The sequence below is a fragment of the Acartia tonsa genome, chromosome 5 (genome assembly GCF_053477335.1).
Source record: "Acartia tonsa isolate MP-2025a chromosome 5, ASM5347733v1, whole genome shotgun sequence".
Taxonomy (NCBI): domain Eukaryota; kingdom Metazoa; phylum Arthropoda; class Copepoda; order Calanoida; family Acartiidae; genus Acartia; species Acartia tonsa.
The window spans coordinates 22,469,714-22,487,815 of NC_137264.1; the positions used below are offsets into that span (position 1 = coordinate 22,469,714).

An 18,102-nucleotide genomic window follows, 5' to 3' on the forward strand; every position below is an offset into this window, starting at 1 on the left:
TGTCTGTAACGAAGGATCTCGCTAACCGCTAAACCGATAGGGTTCTCCTTTTCAGTGAAGCTCCTTAGAGGCCCAAAGAGGATTTTATAATCATTAATCAGGAAGAAAAAGATTAGTTTTTTTTATTTATAATCTAATAAAACATCTGATAAAGATAGAGAACTAAAGATAATTAAATAAATCTCTATCAAAAGGAAATACCTCACCCCCACTTCCACAGGATTTATTTTGTAAGAAATTAGAATTCAGAGGGCAATAATAACCTCTTCCCCCCCCCCCTTTTCCTCTAAATTATCACATTTGAATTTCTTTTTTGGAAAGTAAAAAACTCACATTTCAAACATGTCATCATGTTATTTAGCACTTACAGATAAAGGTTATAGAAATAAAAAGTTAATTGTCTATAATAGTCTGGATGCAGCTACTATGAACAAAAAAGCAAACTGTTCTTGAACTTACTCTCCTATAGATTTATTTATATCAGAAATCTAGCTTACCAATGTTTACCGATTTTTGTAACAATTTTCTATCCTTTTTTTGTATAAAATGCAGAGGTCGGCAGCTGCGCGTAAGCCACGACTAAGCCTTCAATTTTAAAACGGGATTCTTGTATAAAATTTTGAAAAGAGGAATTGTCATATTTGAGTCAGTTTTAGACTTCCTGTTTGTATAGGGTTGATTTCCCTGAGGCTTACAGCGGCTGACACGCGGCTGACGAGCAATAATAAAATGTAAATCATTATTCTTGTTATTTACCTTGGCGTTAGTGATGAAATCCAAATCTCTGATAGAAGGAGACCCCAACACTTCCTAAAAATAAGAATAAAAATATTATATGTTACTTAATACACAATTGAAAAACCAAGACAGTGCTTTCCCATAAAGTACCTTTCGAGCACTGACCCTCTCTCCCTCTCTTGTTTTTAGAAATATATTGGAAATAATTAGAGAAACGGGGAGGGGTTGCGGTGTTCGTTTTTCCCTTATGCCTAACCCTTGCGGTAACCTAACCCTGCGTGTCTACCCAGTACCCAAATATTACCTACCCTAACCTCAACAACAATAAACATACAGACGAGTAACTAAACTTTCTCTTTATTTACAAATTATTTTTAAAAAGGGGTGGGGGTATTGTATGCTCGATAGGCATTTTGATGAAAGCGATGCCTAGACATTAGCGTAAAAAGTAACATGCCTATGAATAATTAATTTGAAAAAAAAAACATTGATAAAATTCCAATTTTTTTGACCTCATACATGATATTATTTGGTGTTTAATATCAGGGAGAGAGGGGACACTGTTCTATTTATGACACAAGTCCCCAAAGTATTATATTAATTTTTCTTATTCGTTGGCTTAACAACTTTCGAGACTTTTGATGGATTTTGATATGTCTGATGATTGACTTGAGTGTCCAAACGTTTCCACCACTTATTTATCTCTACAGAATGGGTAATATTGTGTTTTATCATTGGAGATATACATCAATTTATCGGCCATTGTCTTATTATTTTATATTTCTAGTTTATATATTTTCAACAAAATTTGTATCAAAATAATTTTATTTAAATATTTTAAGGTTTGAAATTTCATCCTTTAGTAGGTACCTCACATAAAGAATTTAAATTTCTTATAGTAAATTGATCTGTTTAATAACCTAATATAAAAATTTAAGATGTTTGTCTTCTATTTTTGTCATTTTGTGCAATGCTACAATTGCTAGACCAATTTTCAATAAAATACCAAATTTTTAGGTGGTTTATATCCTATCCTATTATATAAAGTAACTAGCGGCTTCGCCCCTTGCCTCTAGGGGCTTTTTTCTGAAGGTTCAGGTGAGAATTTTTTAAATTTTCTTTACATTTTTAAAAAAAGTATTTTCTGTATTTTTTAACATTTTATAACATATAGAAGAAAAGGTTTCACAATCTTTTTAAATTTGATAAAACAAAGTTTAAAAGAAGAAAAGAAATTTTTAAAAAAGAAAAATGATTGAAAATATAAAAAAATATAAAAAAGTATAAAAAAATATAAAATATATAAAAACATAAAAAAAACATTAAAATTAGAAAAAAATATGAAAATTTTTTTGGGGGGAGGAAATTTTCATTTTTTTGGGGGGGGGGTGTCCCACCCCCCAAGAAAAAAACTTAAAACCACCACAGGCCCAATAGGTATATACCCTGAAGAGTAAAATCCAATTGGTTAAGTGGTTACAGAAATTTTAAGCTTCAGACGGACGGACGGACAGAAGGACGGACAGACAGACATCATTCTACTTTGTATTATAGATTTTCTAAGAATACGGTAGCTACTGAACGGATTGATTTCTTTATTTTAATGAGGCTTCGTAGGTCATGTGATGGTTTTGGGCAATTTTATTTTTAGATTTAAGCATTGGTATGGTTTCTGCACATATCTTACTCCTTTTTTATACAAGTAACTGCTAGTAATTTGATAAGTGTATTCATATCAAAAAGCTGTATATTTCTGACTAACCTAAATGAGAAATAGCTAAAAAAAAGTAACTTTATACCTTTTAGTATGAAAAGATTAAATGAAAAATAAAGATTATAAAAATATTGAACAAAAACAAAATGTACATAAAAGGGATAGTTTCACGAAGTGCATTTTAAAAAAAATAGTGAACTGTAAGTTTTTTCTACTTTAAATAACGTAGTAGTGCATAATATAAAGTTATTGATTAAAATTAAAAGATTTGACCAGGGATTTTCCTTAAAAAAATGAGTTTTTCATTTTTATTTTCAACTTTGTTGCATGTTATATATGGCAAAACCTTTTTTGTCATATATAACTTTAGATAGCATTTACTAGTTAATAGAACTTCAAACTTTTTATACAACAAAATACACATAACAACAAAGAATGATCAATAAAATATTTAGTATGGTACTTAGAGTAGTGATCTTTTTATATGTCTTAGTAGAATATATTAGGCATTGGATAGATATGATTGTGATAAAGAATTTTAACATTGACCTGACCAAACTTTTTTTATTTGACAATATCTAAAAAAGTTAGTGATTTGCAACATAAATTACATGAGAATGGTCTTTTTATATATATATATATATATATATTTTTTTTAAGGTTAGTTGGTATTTCCCCGTGAGATAATGTGTATATTGTAAGTAAACCGGACGGTTTTCTTAATTTTTTTAAAAAGAATCTATAGAAAACCTGTCCTATAATGAACCGGACGTTATTTTTTATGTTTTTTAAGTAACTTGTCCCAAGGGGAACCCCTGTTCAATTTTTTTATAACTCTTGTGAAATATGTGGAAAAAGATTCTCTGATATTGGTCTTTTGGCTATACATATTCGGAAAAAAATAGACCATTCTCATGTAATTTATGTGGCAAATCACTTTAATTTTTTTCGATATTGTCAAATAAAAAAAGTTTGGTCTGGTCAATGTTAAAAATTCTTTAACATATAATCATATCTATCTAATGCCTAATATATTCTACTAAGACATATAAAAGTTCACTACTCTAAGTACCTTAACTCTTTAAATACACTTCATAGAACTATCCCTTTGGTCAAGTGAAAAGAATAATTATCTTAAATTTCTAGAGTTAACTTTTTTTATTTTGATACGTTGGGAATTAAGTTTTTTTTTATGTAAAATAGGCAAGAGCACCCGCATACATAGTATTCGGAACATCTAACAACTCACAGCCCGTTGTATAACAACAGGCAACAGCTAAGAGTTCTTGCTATAACAGCCACCCTGCCATAATTTCCAGCATTTGGTTCCTATTCAAGTCTACGGGGTGTGTGACTTTTTACCCCAACACCCACTTGGGTGTTATAGTGGGGTGTTGCATGGTGGTGTTGACCCTTGTCAAGGAAGGCGTAGATAGGTCTAAATTGGTGTATCCACTCCCCTTAGTTTTGCCATAGGGGGTTGATACTACCCCGGCCTACACCCCCTTTTCTGCATTCCTCTGGTCATATTTGTGAGCGGCTGTCGAGCACTCAATGAAAATCTATTATTAATAACTTTTGAAAAAGTTTTTAAAAAGAAATGAGATTCTGTTCTATATGCAACTGAGGTTTAACAAACATACCTCATTCACTTAAAACCATAATAATTCTTCATAAATTTTATGTTTACACTTATTTAATGATTTTAATGTGTTAAAGGCTTTTGTATTGAAGGGATAGGGAACGTAGATTGGAGTAGTCATCCTTTTTCCAATAATAAATAATATTTTGTCTAAAAATTGTACATTAATATACAAAGATATGTTGTGCGGACAGACCTTGTAGTAAAGATACCCTATAACTAATAAGCCTCCTGTCTCCGACGGTTCAGTAATTGAAACTTTGGACTCTCAACTTAATGAACCAATCAAATTCAATAAAAGTCCCCAAATTTGTTAAGCCAACGGATAGTCCCCAATGTCCCCTCCCTCCCTGAGTTGAGCCTTTTAAGGCTACAGTTATGATAATAAATTTGGGACCTAAAGTTTTAATAGTTAATTGACTAATTGAATAAATTCCTTAGTTTCTTTTAAAAAGATTAATTATTACATACAGAAAAGTCATTTTATGAAACAGGACCCTTCAACTTTTTACAGATTTTCAATTTTCTGAACAAACTTTAATAAAAGAGAAAACTTAAATTATGTTGTCTCTTTTGGTATTTAAATATTACAGCAAAATTTTATGAGCGTCCGCTAGCGTTTGGGGTGTTGATTATTTAGAATTAAATGTAAGCCAACAATACCAAAATAACTCCCCTCCATGGCGTATAATACAGCCCCCAAGTAAAGCTCACACCCCCTTCGAAATAGTTTAAAGGTGTCAGGCGACTAGATGTAATTAGTTGCTTTTTCCTATCTTTTACATTGAATAAACATAATTCTGTTTATTTTATACTAACTCTCTTTCTCACTCACAAGTGCACTATATATTGTATTTTCCTGAGAGTAGCTTATATTCAAGTTATATCTGTTAATTTTATTTATTAATGCATGGGACAAATTTTTTAGGAAATAATACTGGAGCTTACACAAAAAAGTCCCTCTCTCTTTTATTTAAAAATTAAAAAAGGCCTGTTTTTAAGAAGTTAATTTTATGGGCTTTATCTTTTTAGGAGGGTGATCTTCCTATTTCAAAATAGCGTAAACCCTGCAGCACTAATGTTTCTAAACGTTCCCAAAAATGAGTCCAGATATTTGGAGATCTTACTGAACTTATATATACACACATTCATACATCCAGCTACTTTGGCATATAGAAAGGTATGATGAAGAAAGGAAGTAATATCTCCCTGGAGAATAATCAAATTTTCCATCAACACAGGGAGGGAACAGGGTGGCCATTAGACTGAATATTACGCTGGTAGCGCTAAAATGTTATACCATGTTATCTTATTGGTTGGATTAGTGAGTCTAATTTGGTTGGTTCAAACTAGAAGCGTTGAAACACTTTAACCAATAATTATCATATACAGAAGAGGTAATTTGATTATAATCATTGGGAATGTACAGAAATTTAAAGACCATTGTATTTTCCTCAAGTCTCTGACATCAAAAACAAAGTTGTAATAGCCAGGTATTCGATAGGTAGAATCATAATAATTCTTTATGTACTTTGTTAATGTAGCTTTTCAATAATAAGGTCATGTATTTTTGTTCGTTCCAAACTTTTCTGTAAATAAAGTGATCACAGGACAAAAATTGTAATTTCTATCATTTTCGTCCCCAAAGGAAGGAGATAAATTTAAAGTTTAGCAAATTGCCAGAATATTTGTAATATTCATTAGATCAGCATGATTAATATTACGAAAATACTATGAATTAACTATTACATGATTCTAAATGTGCTATTGAATAGATGAATAATTGTATAACAAATGGATTGGTATATCGACCAGTGAAGTTTAAAAAGTTTTAAATACTTCTGTATCAATACATTGCAGGTACAACTATTTTAACTTTCTTCTGACAGACAATTTTTGGACAAGTGAGAGGACAGTAATTTAAACAAGGATGATAAAAAAAATTTACTAGTTAAGTGTAATATTTCTAAAATATTCTTGCAAATAGATTGAATAAGTAAAGCTGATTCTCAATTGAATTCCTCTCAAAAACCCCAAACGTCAAAAAAATATCGTTCTCCAATATAGCGTAATGAAAGGACGAACGAATAAAGCGAATAAATGCTAAATTAAAATCCTCGAGAGCGTTTGATAGTGAATATTGCTAAACATATTATACAATATTGTCTTAGGAATCGTCAAAAGAGGTTGGACGGTTCAAACTAATTTTTTATAATTGCTATGTGTTCAAATCGTGCATACTTTTGAACAGCTAATAAAAGTAGAAAAGATTTGGTTTGAAAAAAATATTTTGAAATAAGGATTATCCCCAACTTACACATCTTAAGTATTGATGTTATTGACTACGAATGTATTAATCAGGGAGGAAAGGGACATTGGACTGTAAATTTTATAGGTATTCAAACATTTGTTGGCTTAATTTTTTCTTTTATCTTGATTGGCTGGTGAAAACTAGAAGAATGCAAATTTTCTACCAATGAAATAAATTCAAAGATTGGGAGTGCACATCAATATAACGACCATTGTTTTATCCCTGAAAATCTCTTATATTTATGAATACGTTTTCATGACGTTGTATTGAATATCGTCACTAAGATAAAGTTTTTCTATTTCCATTCAAAATCACGTAACGTAATAACCAATCCTCGTGAAAATGTTAAGAATTTCTACATTTTTATCTTTCACAAAAAGATCCCATAAAAAAATTAGCAATTCAAAATCTTCCTTTTGATTTTAAATATTCACAAACCGACTCCTGCAATAGTCAGGTATAATCCCAAAATCAACCGTTAAAAAAATCGTACTTTCGTACAACATCAAAAAGTTGAATAATCGGATTGTGTGCCTTGAGGATAAAATATTTTCTCAAATAATTTTTTATGCAAAATTTTCTAAGTCTAAGAAAATTCTTTGAAAAAATAAGGAAATTACTACAAAAATTCCCTTTATCTCAACTTGACAAATTATTAACCCTCCCATATCTAGGTTTATTAAAACACTAGCGGTGGGAAGGGGGATCATTTTTTCTAGGGGCGTTTTCTCTTGGGACGCTGGTGGACCCTCTCCAAAAATAGACATAAACCTTCCCCTATTAGAAACTACACTGTAAAGGTGAATCATATTGATTCCCACATAATAGATATTTTCAGCAGTTAGCATGATCCCTCGGTACACACAAGGAGACTTAAAGAAAGGCATCCTATTGCTTTTATATAAGTATATCTAGATACTTATAATGTGTGAGATTATGTTGGTAAGTGCCCTGCAGGTTTATAAACGGGACAGTCACGCGCAATCCACCGACAAGCTGCCGGTTAATAAACATTTGCTAATGTTGTGCTAATATTTAGCATTAATAAACATTTTAAAAACTTTAATATTGAGTAGGATTTATAAACCTGGGATGGGGTCCTGGGTCAATAAAACTGGTATTGATATTATAATTTTTCATCACTAGATTACTGGAATATGCATAATGCTGATAAAGATTTTAAAAAGGTAACTACCTGTATTTTAGAAATCTGATCCAAGTAGTGCTTTCCAGGAAACATGGGTTTACCATCTATCATTTCTCCTGAACAAGTTATCATTATTAGAATAGCGTTATTTGATACATATGAGAAGAAACCTACTTTGACAATCGTGCAAAAACGATTTTTTTAATATAATTTTTTCAAATCCAGTTTATTTACATTTTTAACTAATCCATATTATTTACTTTAAAATATAATAATTTTTTTTTAGATTATCTTAACAATGTTTTTTTTCGAACACATTTTCAAACTTAATTAAACAAAGACGCAGCTTTCCAAAAATTGGTGCATATACAATAAATTGGCAATTTTTGTAAAAAAATAATATTTTATATCTAAATTTAAACGAAATTTATACAGGATCTTTCAACGTATAATTATATCTATACAGACTTTTATTGAGTGCAAATTTGAGTGAGAAGAGAAACTGCATAGATTTAATTATTTGTTAAGTCGGACATACACAAATTATTAACTAGAAGCTGCACTACTAAAAAAATTTTTTATTCATTCATCCTAATTTTCATATCTAAATTTTAAGTAAAATAACTCAAAATGATAAATTTTGAAAGAATGTTAAAATTTTAATTTTTCTAATGCAGCTAGCATATGATAAAAGTTTTTTCATAAGCTTAGTTAAAATGTGCTCATTAATCATGTTTAGTTTGGTTCAACATTATCTTAATAAACCCAAACAAGGACAATAATGTTCATTAGTTTTAGAGCATATTGAATACAAAAAAGAACAATTATAAGGTAAGAGTCATACAGGCAGCAGGAGCATTGAACTGTAAATTGTACTGGTACCTAAGGTTTTAAAACAAGATATCTCATTCGTTTTGTCTTAAAAACTTTTACCAAATCTTAATTTGTTCTTTCAAACCAAAATTATAATCTACAAAAAGGGTAATTTTGTCTATCCTCATTGGGGATGTATATATATCAATTTATCTCGTCCCCTAAGATTACTGGGTAAATTATATATTTTGGAATTTACATTAAAATTTTAATAAAAATATTAAACAAAAGACATAGAATTTTAAATTTCAACCAATCAATCAAGTCGTACGAATGACAGAATTTAGTTAAAGAGTTAAAGATTCGCTACTAAGATATTTTACCTAAAATGCATCCAACTGCCCAAATATCCATGGCTTTTGTGTAACCCTGAAAATAATTATAAAATTAATTTTAAAAATTTACAGGAACATGATGTTCATAAGTATGGCTGCAATAATGTATTCTAAAGTAAAAGGAAGCCAGTCTGTCATAAAACTGGGAAATATTTAGGGTAATAAAATATTTCTTTGTTTAAATTATTGATTGCTAAAAATAAAGCAATGCATTATAAAAAAGCTCTGTAATAGGCATTTCGTTCAGATAGGCAATTTTTTAATTAGGCGTTTTTTGATATAGGCGTTTTTGAGATAGGCGTTTTTTTTGAGATAGACGTTTTCTGAGATGGGCGTTTTTTGAGATGAACCACAAAAAAACCTAATACTTTTTCTCGTATTCATTTGAATCCGGTGGATAGGAACCGGTTCTCATGAATACGAAAAAACTATGTCTAGCATCGTATTATATCCAGTTTTCTACGAATATAGAAATGTACAATCATAAGATTAAAACTAGTTTTTTTAGCCGGTGCCTTCGGCACCACGGGGCTAAAAAAACTAGTTTTAATCCTATAATTGTACATTCTATATCCGCGGAAAGCCGTTTATAATACGATACGAGAAATAACTATTAATTAACCAACTATTAAGGCAGATTGTTAAAACGAGCGTTTATATTATTCAAATGAAAAATCCGTAAAGGAGTCAAAGATGCACGAGTTATTTTTAGAATAGATTTTTGGTAGATTTATGTGTACAAAAATAAGCATTTTTTTGCGTTAGTTTATACAGCTATACATTTCTAAAAAAGAAAACTGTTAATTTAAAACTTTTAAAGAACTAAAATAAATTGTAAGAGGGAAAATGAAAACAATAAAACGTGTATTCTGTTTAATTACACATTTCTAAAGACTGTTTTTCACGAAAATATATTATTTCTATTTCTAAATTTTCTGCGTTTTTTTTGAGAAGTATGCTAATTTTGGACAATAAGAAGCATAAAAATATATGTTAAGTAAGTAGTAGTACAATTAAGGATTAACTTTGAATGGAGGATAAGTTGAAGACAATAAAGAAAGTAGAGAAAAAATGTGTTATGTTAAGAGAAAAAAATAATAGATGGATAGAACGTACGTGGTATATTTTTAAAAAAAATATCAGAAGTCTCGAGAAAATCACATTCCCCCAATAGCGTTACATACTGACAGACATGCAGAGGCAATTTTAGAGAAGCAGAAATAGGACTTTACACAAACCAAAAGAATCGACGACTCTAATGGGCAAATAATAATATTCAAAATTGACCAAATTAAATGTAATAGTGTGTTATCTAAATTATCTATTGATTACGTCGTCATGATGAATATACAATGTATAGATAGAGTTGTGACCTCTTTACAATAAATTTATGTTAATACAATGTTGAAACAAGATACAGTAGAAAATGACTAACTTTATCACAATTTTTAACCTAAAATATTGGAATCATAAAAAGAAAACGAAGTAGCGGGTTTCGTCGTATTTTCAGAGTTGCTTTTCTCCTATCATTGTTTTTTTTGCCTAAATAAGATATCAAAAGCTACTGTGAAAATACGACGAACCCGCTACTTCGTTTTCTCTCCACGATCCAAATATTGTTAACTTAAAATTCAATTAGAGTAAAAATGCCTAAATGAAGCAATGCCTTAGAGTTTGTCATTATTGGAAACTTTAAATTTCAATTACACAACTAATAAAGTTGGTTCTAAGCTTTTTTTCTGCCCCCTCCTCACCCTTGGAATACGGATCACCTAGATGTTAGGGGCGCAGCGTAAATGAATTCACGGATGGACAGACAAAGTGATATATAGAATAGCTGTTAACTTAAAAAAGAAAATTTTATGGTGTTGTATGGAATATAAAATGCGAAAAGTTGGGTCCAATACACAAATTAATCTCCTTGGAGCATAAGGAGAGAGCGAGAGAGAGAGAGAGAGAGAGAGAGAGAGAGAAAAAGAGAGAGAGAGAGAGAGAGAGAGAGAGAGAGAGAGAGAGAGAGAGAGAGAGAGAGAGAGAGAGAGAGAGAGAAACAAAAAATATCAAAATGAAAGAAAGGAAGACTAAATGAAACAGTAAAAACATCAATCTAAACTATGTACAGAATACAGGACTGTCGGACGGACAAAGTGTATTACAGATAAGGTGCTATGCGAAATTTCAGACACCTATATTTAATTGCAGTCTAAGACATTGTCCTTTAAGTCATCTGACGGATTAATTTAATCAAAAAAAAAAGTTTCGCCACTAGGAAGCTGGACAACTAGTTGTGCTTCCCCTCAAAGTGCCTTGTTGACCACCGAAACCGAGGGGAGTTCTTCGTTTGTTTCTTACTTTAGGTCTAGTTAGGTTATATTTGGTAAGGAGTAAACCCTCCAAGTTAGGGCACCGCAGGGTTAGGACCACCTGTAGGGCTCATTTATAGGGAAAAAAACCTTAAATAGGGGGGAGAGGGAATGCAATGCTCGACACGCACTATGTGGTAAAACACCCAGAGAATCTATAACAGAAAAATAAGTATAAATCGTAAAAACTTTTACCATTTGTTTACATTAGTAAAATATATAGAAAAGTGTTTTTGTTTTCAATAAAAAGTAAACAAGAATATATTTGTACATTTCGAAATATGTTTTATTTTCCACCTTTTTTCTTCTAACTTCTATTGTAACTAAAATACCTTTTAAAGTATTTTCTATTTCCTATTTTTTTCAATAACCATTGGCCTCATGTGATTACTTACTTTGACCGTTTTTTTAAAGCATTAAACCTATAAAAATATATCATTTTGATATTTTGAATATTTATACAACTACACTGGTCAATAATTATATACTCTATAATTTGTTTTACTATTTATTTTAATTTTTTGTTTTGTTTGATATGAATGTTGTTATCCTTGTATAATTGGCTATTTTCAAATCTTAAAAGCTTAAAAATACAATAAAAAAAACTACAAACCAATCATTAGTAGCAGAGCCACTTTTAAATGTTTGTGTTGGCTTATTTTTCAGTCTATCTGTAAGTTTTTCTGTCTTTCTGTCTGTAACTCTAATATTTATTTTTGTATATCTCTTGTTCCTCAAAGGGATTGTCTTTTTTTTCACTAAGTTACACACTGTGGCTAGTAATATGTTTGAATCTCGTCTATGAATATATGCTTATCTTCTATTGTAAGTTTTGTACTTGTTTTTGGCTGTAATAAGGAAATAAATAAGAAGTAACAGGATGTAAATAAGGAAAAAAGTAAACAAAGAACCAACAAACTTTAATCTAAATAAACAGTGTTCATACAATATTTGAAAAGATAAATAATTAGCTAATGGGAAATAAATTATTTGTCTAAGTCAAAATGAACCACACAAATACAAAAATATACACCCTTTTTTCTTCTATTTTGAATTAATTTTTAGAAACAGTTTTAAAGTTTTATAGCCTAAAAGTTGCATAAATGAATATAATTGCATAAGATAGCAGAATAATAAAAGCAATTGGGAGACGGAAGGGTTAGAATTTAGGTTATTTTTATTTTGATCTGTCATTAAAACGTTGTTGCTCTGAAAGAACGTTTTTGCCCTCGTAATGATTAGAATGAGATGCATTTTATACTGCAACAAATTTATATAATGGTTCTGTGACATCCACATCTTACAGCAAAATAATAAATATAAGTCTTAGATAAAATGTTAGTTTCTTAATTACAATTTTTAAGATCACATTATATAAAGTAGTAAGCTCTTTTGTTTGTTTGTAAAGATCTCGCATGGGAGAATTTTTGTTTCTTATATTATTAAGTTCAAGTCTTGGATTTATTAGGATTTTATTTCTGTCCCTTCCCTCCCTCTATAGATGCTAGGGTGTAGCGGCTAGTTAAAAAATAATTGTAGCCAAAGACCGTTCTTAAGCTGCTTTTTAGCAGCTTTCAAAACTCCATAGAATTTGACAGCTGAATTTTGCCTAAGCCTTTTCTATAAAAGATTGGCTATGGAATAAGGTGGCAGTCTAAATTATATTGAACACTATAAAAAATATTTACATAAATTTTATATGTAAAATAGGTTTAAAAGTGGAGGACAGGGTGTTCGAATTCTCTGGACTTCACAGTCAAATAGAGAGACGCGCCTAATGATGATGATGATATTTTTTGTCTGTTTATTTTGTTATTTTTGGGCATTTTTGTAGTTTTGTAAGAGCTCAAAAAAAGTAAAAGAGAAGAAATTTGCGGGGTTTAGGTTTCAAGATAAACACATTTATATTAGACAAATTGCATTATTTTTTATCCTCTATTTCCTCGTTGGATTTGGGTGCTCTTAAGTTATGGGTACTCACAAGTACAAAAATGTATAAAGAAACCCAACTCAAAGTTATTCTAGTACCTAAAGTTTTATAAACCCGCTTTCTCATTCGTAGGCTTAAAAGGTATTACTTTTATCAAATCTTGATGTTTCAAAATGGCAGTAACCAAACTGTTTTAAAAAAATATTTTGATGTACGGAAGGGATGTGATTGTGTATACGTATATCTCTCATTTTCTTATCCCTTTAGATCAATTACAGGGATTCATTATTGAACAGGAAAATTATACAAACAAACCCTATCAGTTTTTAAAATTAATAAACAGGCCAAGGGGGGTGGGGGTAACTTGGTGATAACCCCCCCCCCCAGGCCAAGGGGGGTGGGGGTAACTTGGTGACCCCCCCCCACCCCTCAAATAAACAAAGCTTGGACGTCCTTGTCTTTACGATATAAAAGATCACCCTCCCCCCCAAAAAAAACTTTTTAATTTTATTTTACTACCCCCCCCCCCTAATAAAAAAAAGCTTGGACGTCCTTGAGTTGTTATATTTAGGAATGGGAATATTTTCCTAGGGGCATACAAAGAGATCTATTTCTTTTACGGGGCGGCGTTGTCAGTAGCCCGAAAAATGTGCAAAAACCTGGCGAACCAAAACAGATCTAAAACCTTGTAGGCATAGACTCAACGTTCCAGCAGTTTAAGAGGTCATCAATGACAGGCAGGCTTAACAATTTAGTTTAGTTTATGCCATTCATTGGAATCTTTATATTTTTTAAATTCAAGATCTTAATTAAGTGCAAAAACATTAGTTTTAATACAAGACAGAATTTTTAATAAATTATTTTGTGAACAAAGTTCAGCAAAACAAAATAATTGGGTTGAATAAGATAATCATTAAATCTTTATGCTGGTTAATTAGAACTTAATATTAAAAAGATAAAAATAATCCTTTAAATTTAAAATTGCACACTACTCCTTTATTTTTTCTAGAAGCCTAGTGGCTTCACCTCTAGCATCCTGGGGAGGAAGTTCAGTAAATTATCCTAAATCCATCCCAAGACTTTTATTAAAAAATAAAATATCCTAAAACCATCCCACAATCTATGTATGCTTCTCTGTAAATGTTAACAAGATTTTAGCGGACAAACAAAAACAACGCATGGTTAAATAGAAGGATACGTAAAAAATCGTTGGAAATGGACGGGGTCAGGGGGGGGGGGAGTTGGGGGGGTATTAGTTCTCCTTTTGCAACCTAGATATATTAAGAAGCAAAGCTAAATAATATAATACCATAGGCATGTCTGTTCGTCAATCACAACGTCGAAGTAAATTAACAAAATTAAAATAATTTAGATAACAAATAAAACAAATTGTAATTCTGTTATTATTTGAGCAATGTTTGTTCGTTATTGCTGCGCTTCTTAGAATTATAGTTTTCCTTATTAGAAACCCTTAATCAAATATAATTATTGATTTTGAATGTTTATTTAACGTATATTTGCACAATTTCTTAGTATTTTAGTTTTTATATGAATAATAGTCATTTCTCGCAACGTATTATAAACAGCTTTTCGCGGATATAAAATGTACAATTATAAGATTAAAACCATTTTTTTTACTCCGAGATGCCGAAAAATTATTATAAATAAAAGCCTTAAAGTATAGTGCCGAGCATTTAAGATATTATAACTTGAAATCATCCTGTTCTGATAGCGGTTGTACCCTTTGCATCTAGAGGTTCTGTATATATAGGCAGCTTATACCAACAATGAAATTAATTTGGAAAGAAATCACGAAACCTATATTTGTTTTCAGCTGTCGTTGGGGGGGTAACACATAGTAAAATTTACGACCTTTCCATTTGCCCCCCAAATATTATTTTAGATTTATTTTGCTTGTTGGTTATACCTTATTCCTGATATATAGGGGAAGTGAGGGATCTTAAAGCACGCTCCAACAACACCCAGACATAAATATACAAATAAAATAGCAGTAAACCATTTCAAGATACATGTAATGTATAGGTATATAGGAAAGTAAGCTGAAATAACCTTGAAAACTTTCCCCAGATTCCTTGACAAGTTATATAGAACAGGAATATGTACAGATATTCAACATTTTTATGTCATACTTGTGTGTTTCCATATGTTTTTATTAATTCTTACCTTTTTAATACCAGCAAAGCTACTCTAAATTAGGTTACTCCTCTCTGAAACTCCCATTTATTTTCATCAAAAGATTTTTAAGTATGTTTATTTTAAACTTTTATGACAAATTGAGAAAAAAATGCGCTAAAAATTGTTTGTTATGAAACAACTGTCTATCGAAATTGTCAATTTTAATATTGTAAGGACTTTCCACCTTAAGGCCTTTATTGTTATTTTTCATCACTAATGTTTCATTGTTATTGCTGCGCTACTAGTGGACCTAATTGACTATATGGGATACAAAATTTAAGAAAATGTTTTTAAGTTTTTAATTTAAACTAACATTTTATGATATAAAAAAAAACTATTGAATTAACTTAATTTGTGTCCCCTTTACATAATATTATTTTATGTGAGTAATTTCAAAGCCATTAGGGCTTGGGTTAAAATATACATGATATACATATAGTAGTTATTGTTACTGTTTTAACTTAAAGAATGTATAATAAAGGCAAAAAACTATATCTGAGAGTTTGTACTATATACAACTTTTCCGGAAAAGTAACTGAATTTGTACAACAATATCAAAATTTACATGTGTATATACTTTTCAAGAAAACCTAAAAGTTTCAAAATTGAATAAATACACATGTACGCTAATCTTTGGTGGTATATATAAAAAAATATTATAAAAGAAAAAAAAGCTTGCTTTTATAAGATAGAATACATTCAAGAAAAAATTTTAGATTATATTGCATAAAATTGGATTAAAATACTAGAAAAAACGGACTTCTAAGACTTTAAACTGAATACACAAATATGAAAGATTTTTAAAAATCTCACTAAGAGATTTGATTCTATGCTATATCTGAAAATCTCGTCAAGAAACAGCTTATAGTGCGTATGCAAAATGACGCCATAGAACCCAGTAATAGTGTCGGACTGATTATGACGTAATAAAAAAATTAGCCAATGAGAGGCCATTATTGACCAATGGTAAAATTTATAGTGGCCTCTCATTGGCTAATTATTTTTTTTACGTCATAATCAGTCCGACACTATTACTGGGTTCGACGCCATACAATACAAATGACATATATACATTTTAATTGACCGATGGTAAAATGTATACTGGCCTATCATTGGTCATTTGTATTGTATGACGTCATTTTTTTAAAGGCACCGCTTTCTCTTCCACAAAAACCAACCAGTTTCTCAGTTGCTATAGATATACGCTTGTCCATATGTAAAATTGAATTTGATAATGCATGCATAGAAAGAGTTGAGCATGCACAAAATTTTATGTGTAGCTTCCTCGTTCTATGCACATTAGCCCGTACCAAATTTTGTTCCAAAACATAGTTTTGATGCGCACTACCCTTGACCAAAATTTATCCCAATTAGCCGATACCAAACCTTAATCAAAATACGCAAAATCTATAACTCCATGCTTCTCTTGGGTTCTTTTATTTTGCTCCTAAGGAAAATAGCCTATACTAAAAAAAGTGTCAATACTATAGTCTTTATTCACGTAAAATCTTAAATTTAAAATCGATTTATTGTATTCATTCATTCACAAACATTTAATCGACAAAATTCACAAAAGGATGTTACAAATGCATAGTCTATCCTATCATATAAAGTAGTAGGTTTTTTTTTGTCAGAACCATAAGATCTCAATAACTAATGAACTGATTGGGTTTTCTATTTTAGGTAAGATTTACATAGTTTATGTAATAGTTTTTGGCTATTTTGTTATCTGATTTAAGTCTTAGAAAGGTTTTAAGCTATTTGTGAAGTCCCTCTCTGCCTCTTCCCTGTTCCTGTTCCTAGATGCTAAGGGCGTAACAACAGATCAATAATTTTTTTTGCAGATTTTTGTTTTGAGCCAGCCTAGTGACACAGTGCACACCTCATAAATGTGAAACTAGAAATGGGGAAAACTTGAGGATTTTATGTTTCTTGAGATTGGGTGTTATGCATACCATTGAATACAATGTTGTTTTGTTGCTAGGCTATTCTATAACTGTCTTACAAAATTGTTATGATCTGCTGAAAAAGCAACGACATTTTGATCAATCTAAATCTTTGAATAATGATTTTTACAAATATTCAAAGTAGATGCTGTGAGTATTGGTGCAAAAAATATGACGTAACAAAAAAAATTAGCCAATGAGAGGCCGTTATTGACCAATGGTAAAATTTATAGTGAACTCTCATTGGCTAATTTTTTTTGTTACGTCATATTTTTTGCACCAATACTCACAGCATCTTCAAAGTATTTTTTTAGTTAGTGCTAGCTTTAATTAATTCGAGATCTAAAGGGATAAGACAATGGCCGATACATTGATGTACGTGAATAAAAACTTATATAAACTATAAAAAGTTACTAATGGTTTAACAAACTTATATATTTATGAACAAGCTTGTCCTTGTTAAAAGCTTAAAGTGCTTTTTTATGGGATAAGCTTCTTTGAACACAGCTTTAAAAGATGCTATATAATTTTAAACATGAATAAATAATAACATTTTATATATGTATAGCAGTGAAGCTATCCTACAATGAAATAGAAAGACACACATGTCTTTCTCAATTATTATCTTTTTATCTTTTTTTTCTATAAACATATTTTAAAGATGGTAATATACAAGGAGTTGACAAACTTGGAGTGGTAACCATTTACATCCTAAGGTTGATATTTTTTCTAGACTGGGGGATGAATTACACTCCTCCTTATAGACAAACAAGAGCATTATTAATATCAATAAAATGATTCTCTTTAAGGAAAATCTAGCCTGTTCTATATGTTAATGAACATAAAATTCGAGAAAACTACTAGATATTTTGTAATTGTGCTATAGTTTGAAATGTAAAGCCAATGC

General features: G+C 30.4%; 1 protein-coding gene across 2 annotated transcripts in view; it reads right to left on the reverse strand.

Annotated features, from left to right (window-relative positions):
- Positions 1 to 18,102, reverse strand: part of LOC145319055 (mitogen-activated protein kinase 1-like) — a 61,990-nt gene that overhangs the window by 15,864 nt on the left and 28,024 nt on the right. For both annotated transcript variants that reach the window (XM_080160880.1, XM_080160881.1), the window contains exons 13-15: positions 8,749 to 8,794; positions 7,601 to 7,668; positions 757 to 810 (exon numbers count right to left, since the gene is read on the reverse strand). In XM_080160880.1, the coding sequence (XP_080017006.1) occupies positions 757 to 810; positions 7,601 to 7,668; positions 8,749 to 8,794 (168 nt within the window). The remainder of the gene's footprint in view (positions 1 to 756; positions 811 to 7,600; positions 7,669 to 8,748; positions 8,795 to 18,102) is intronic.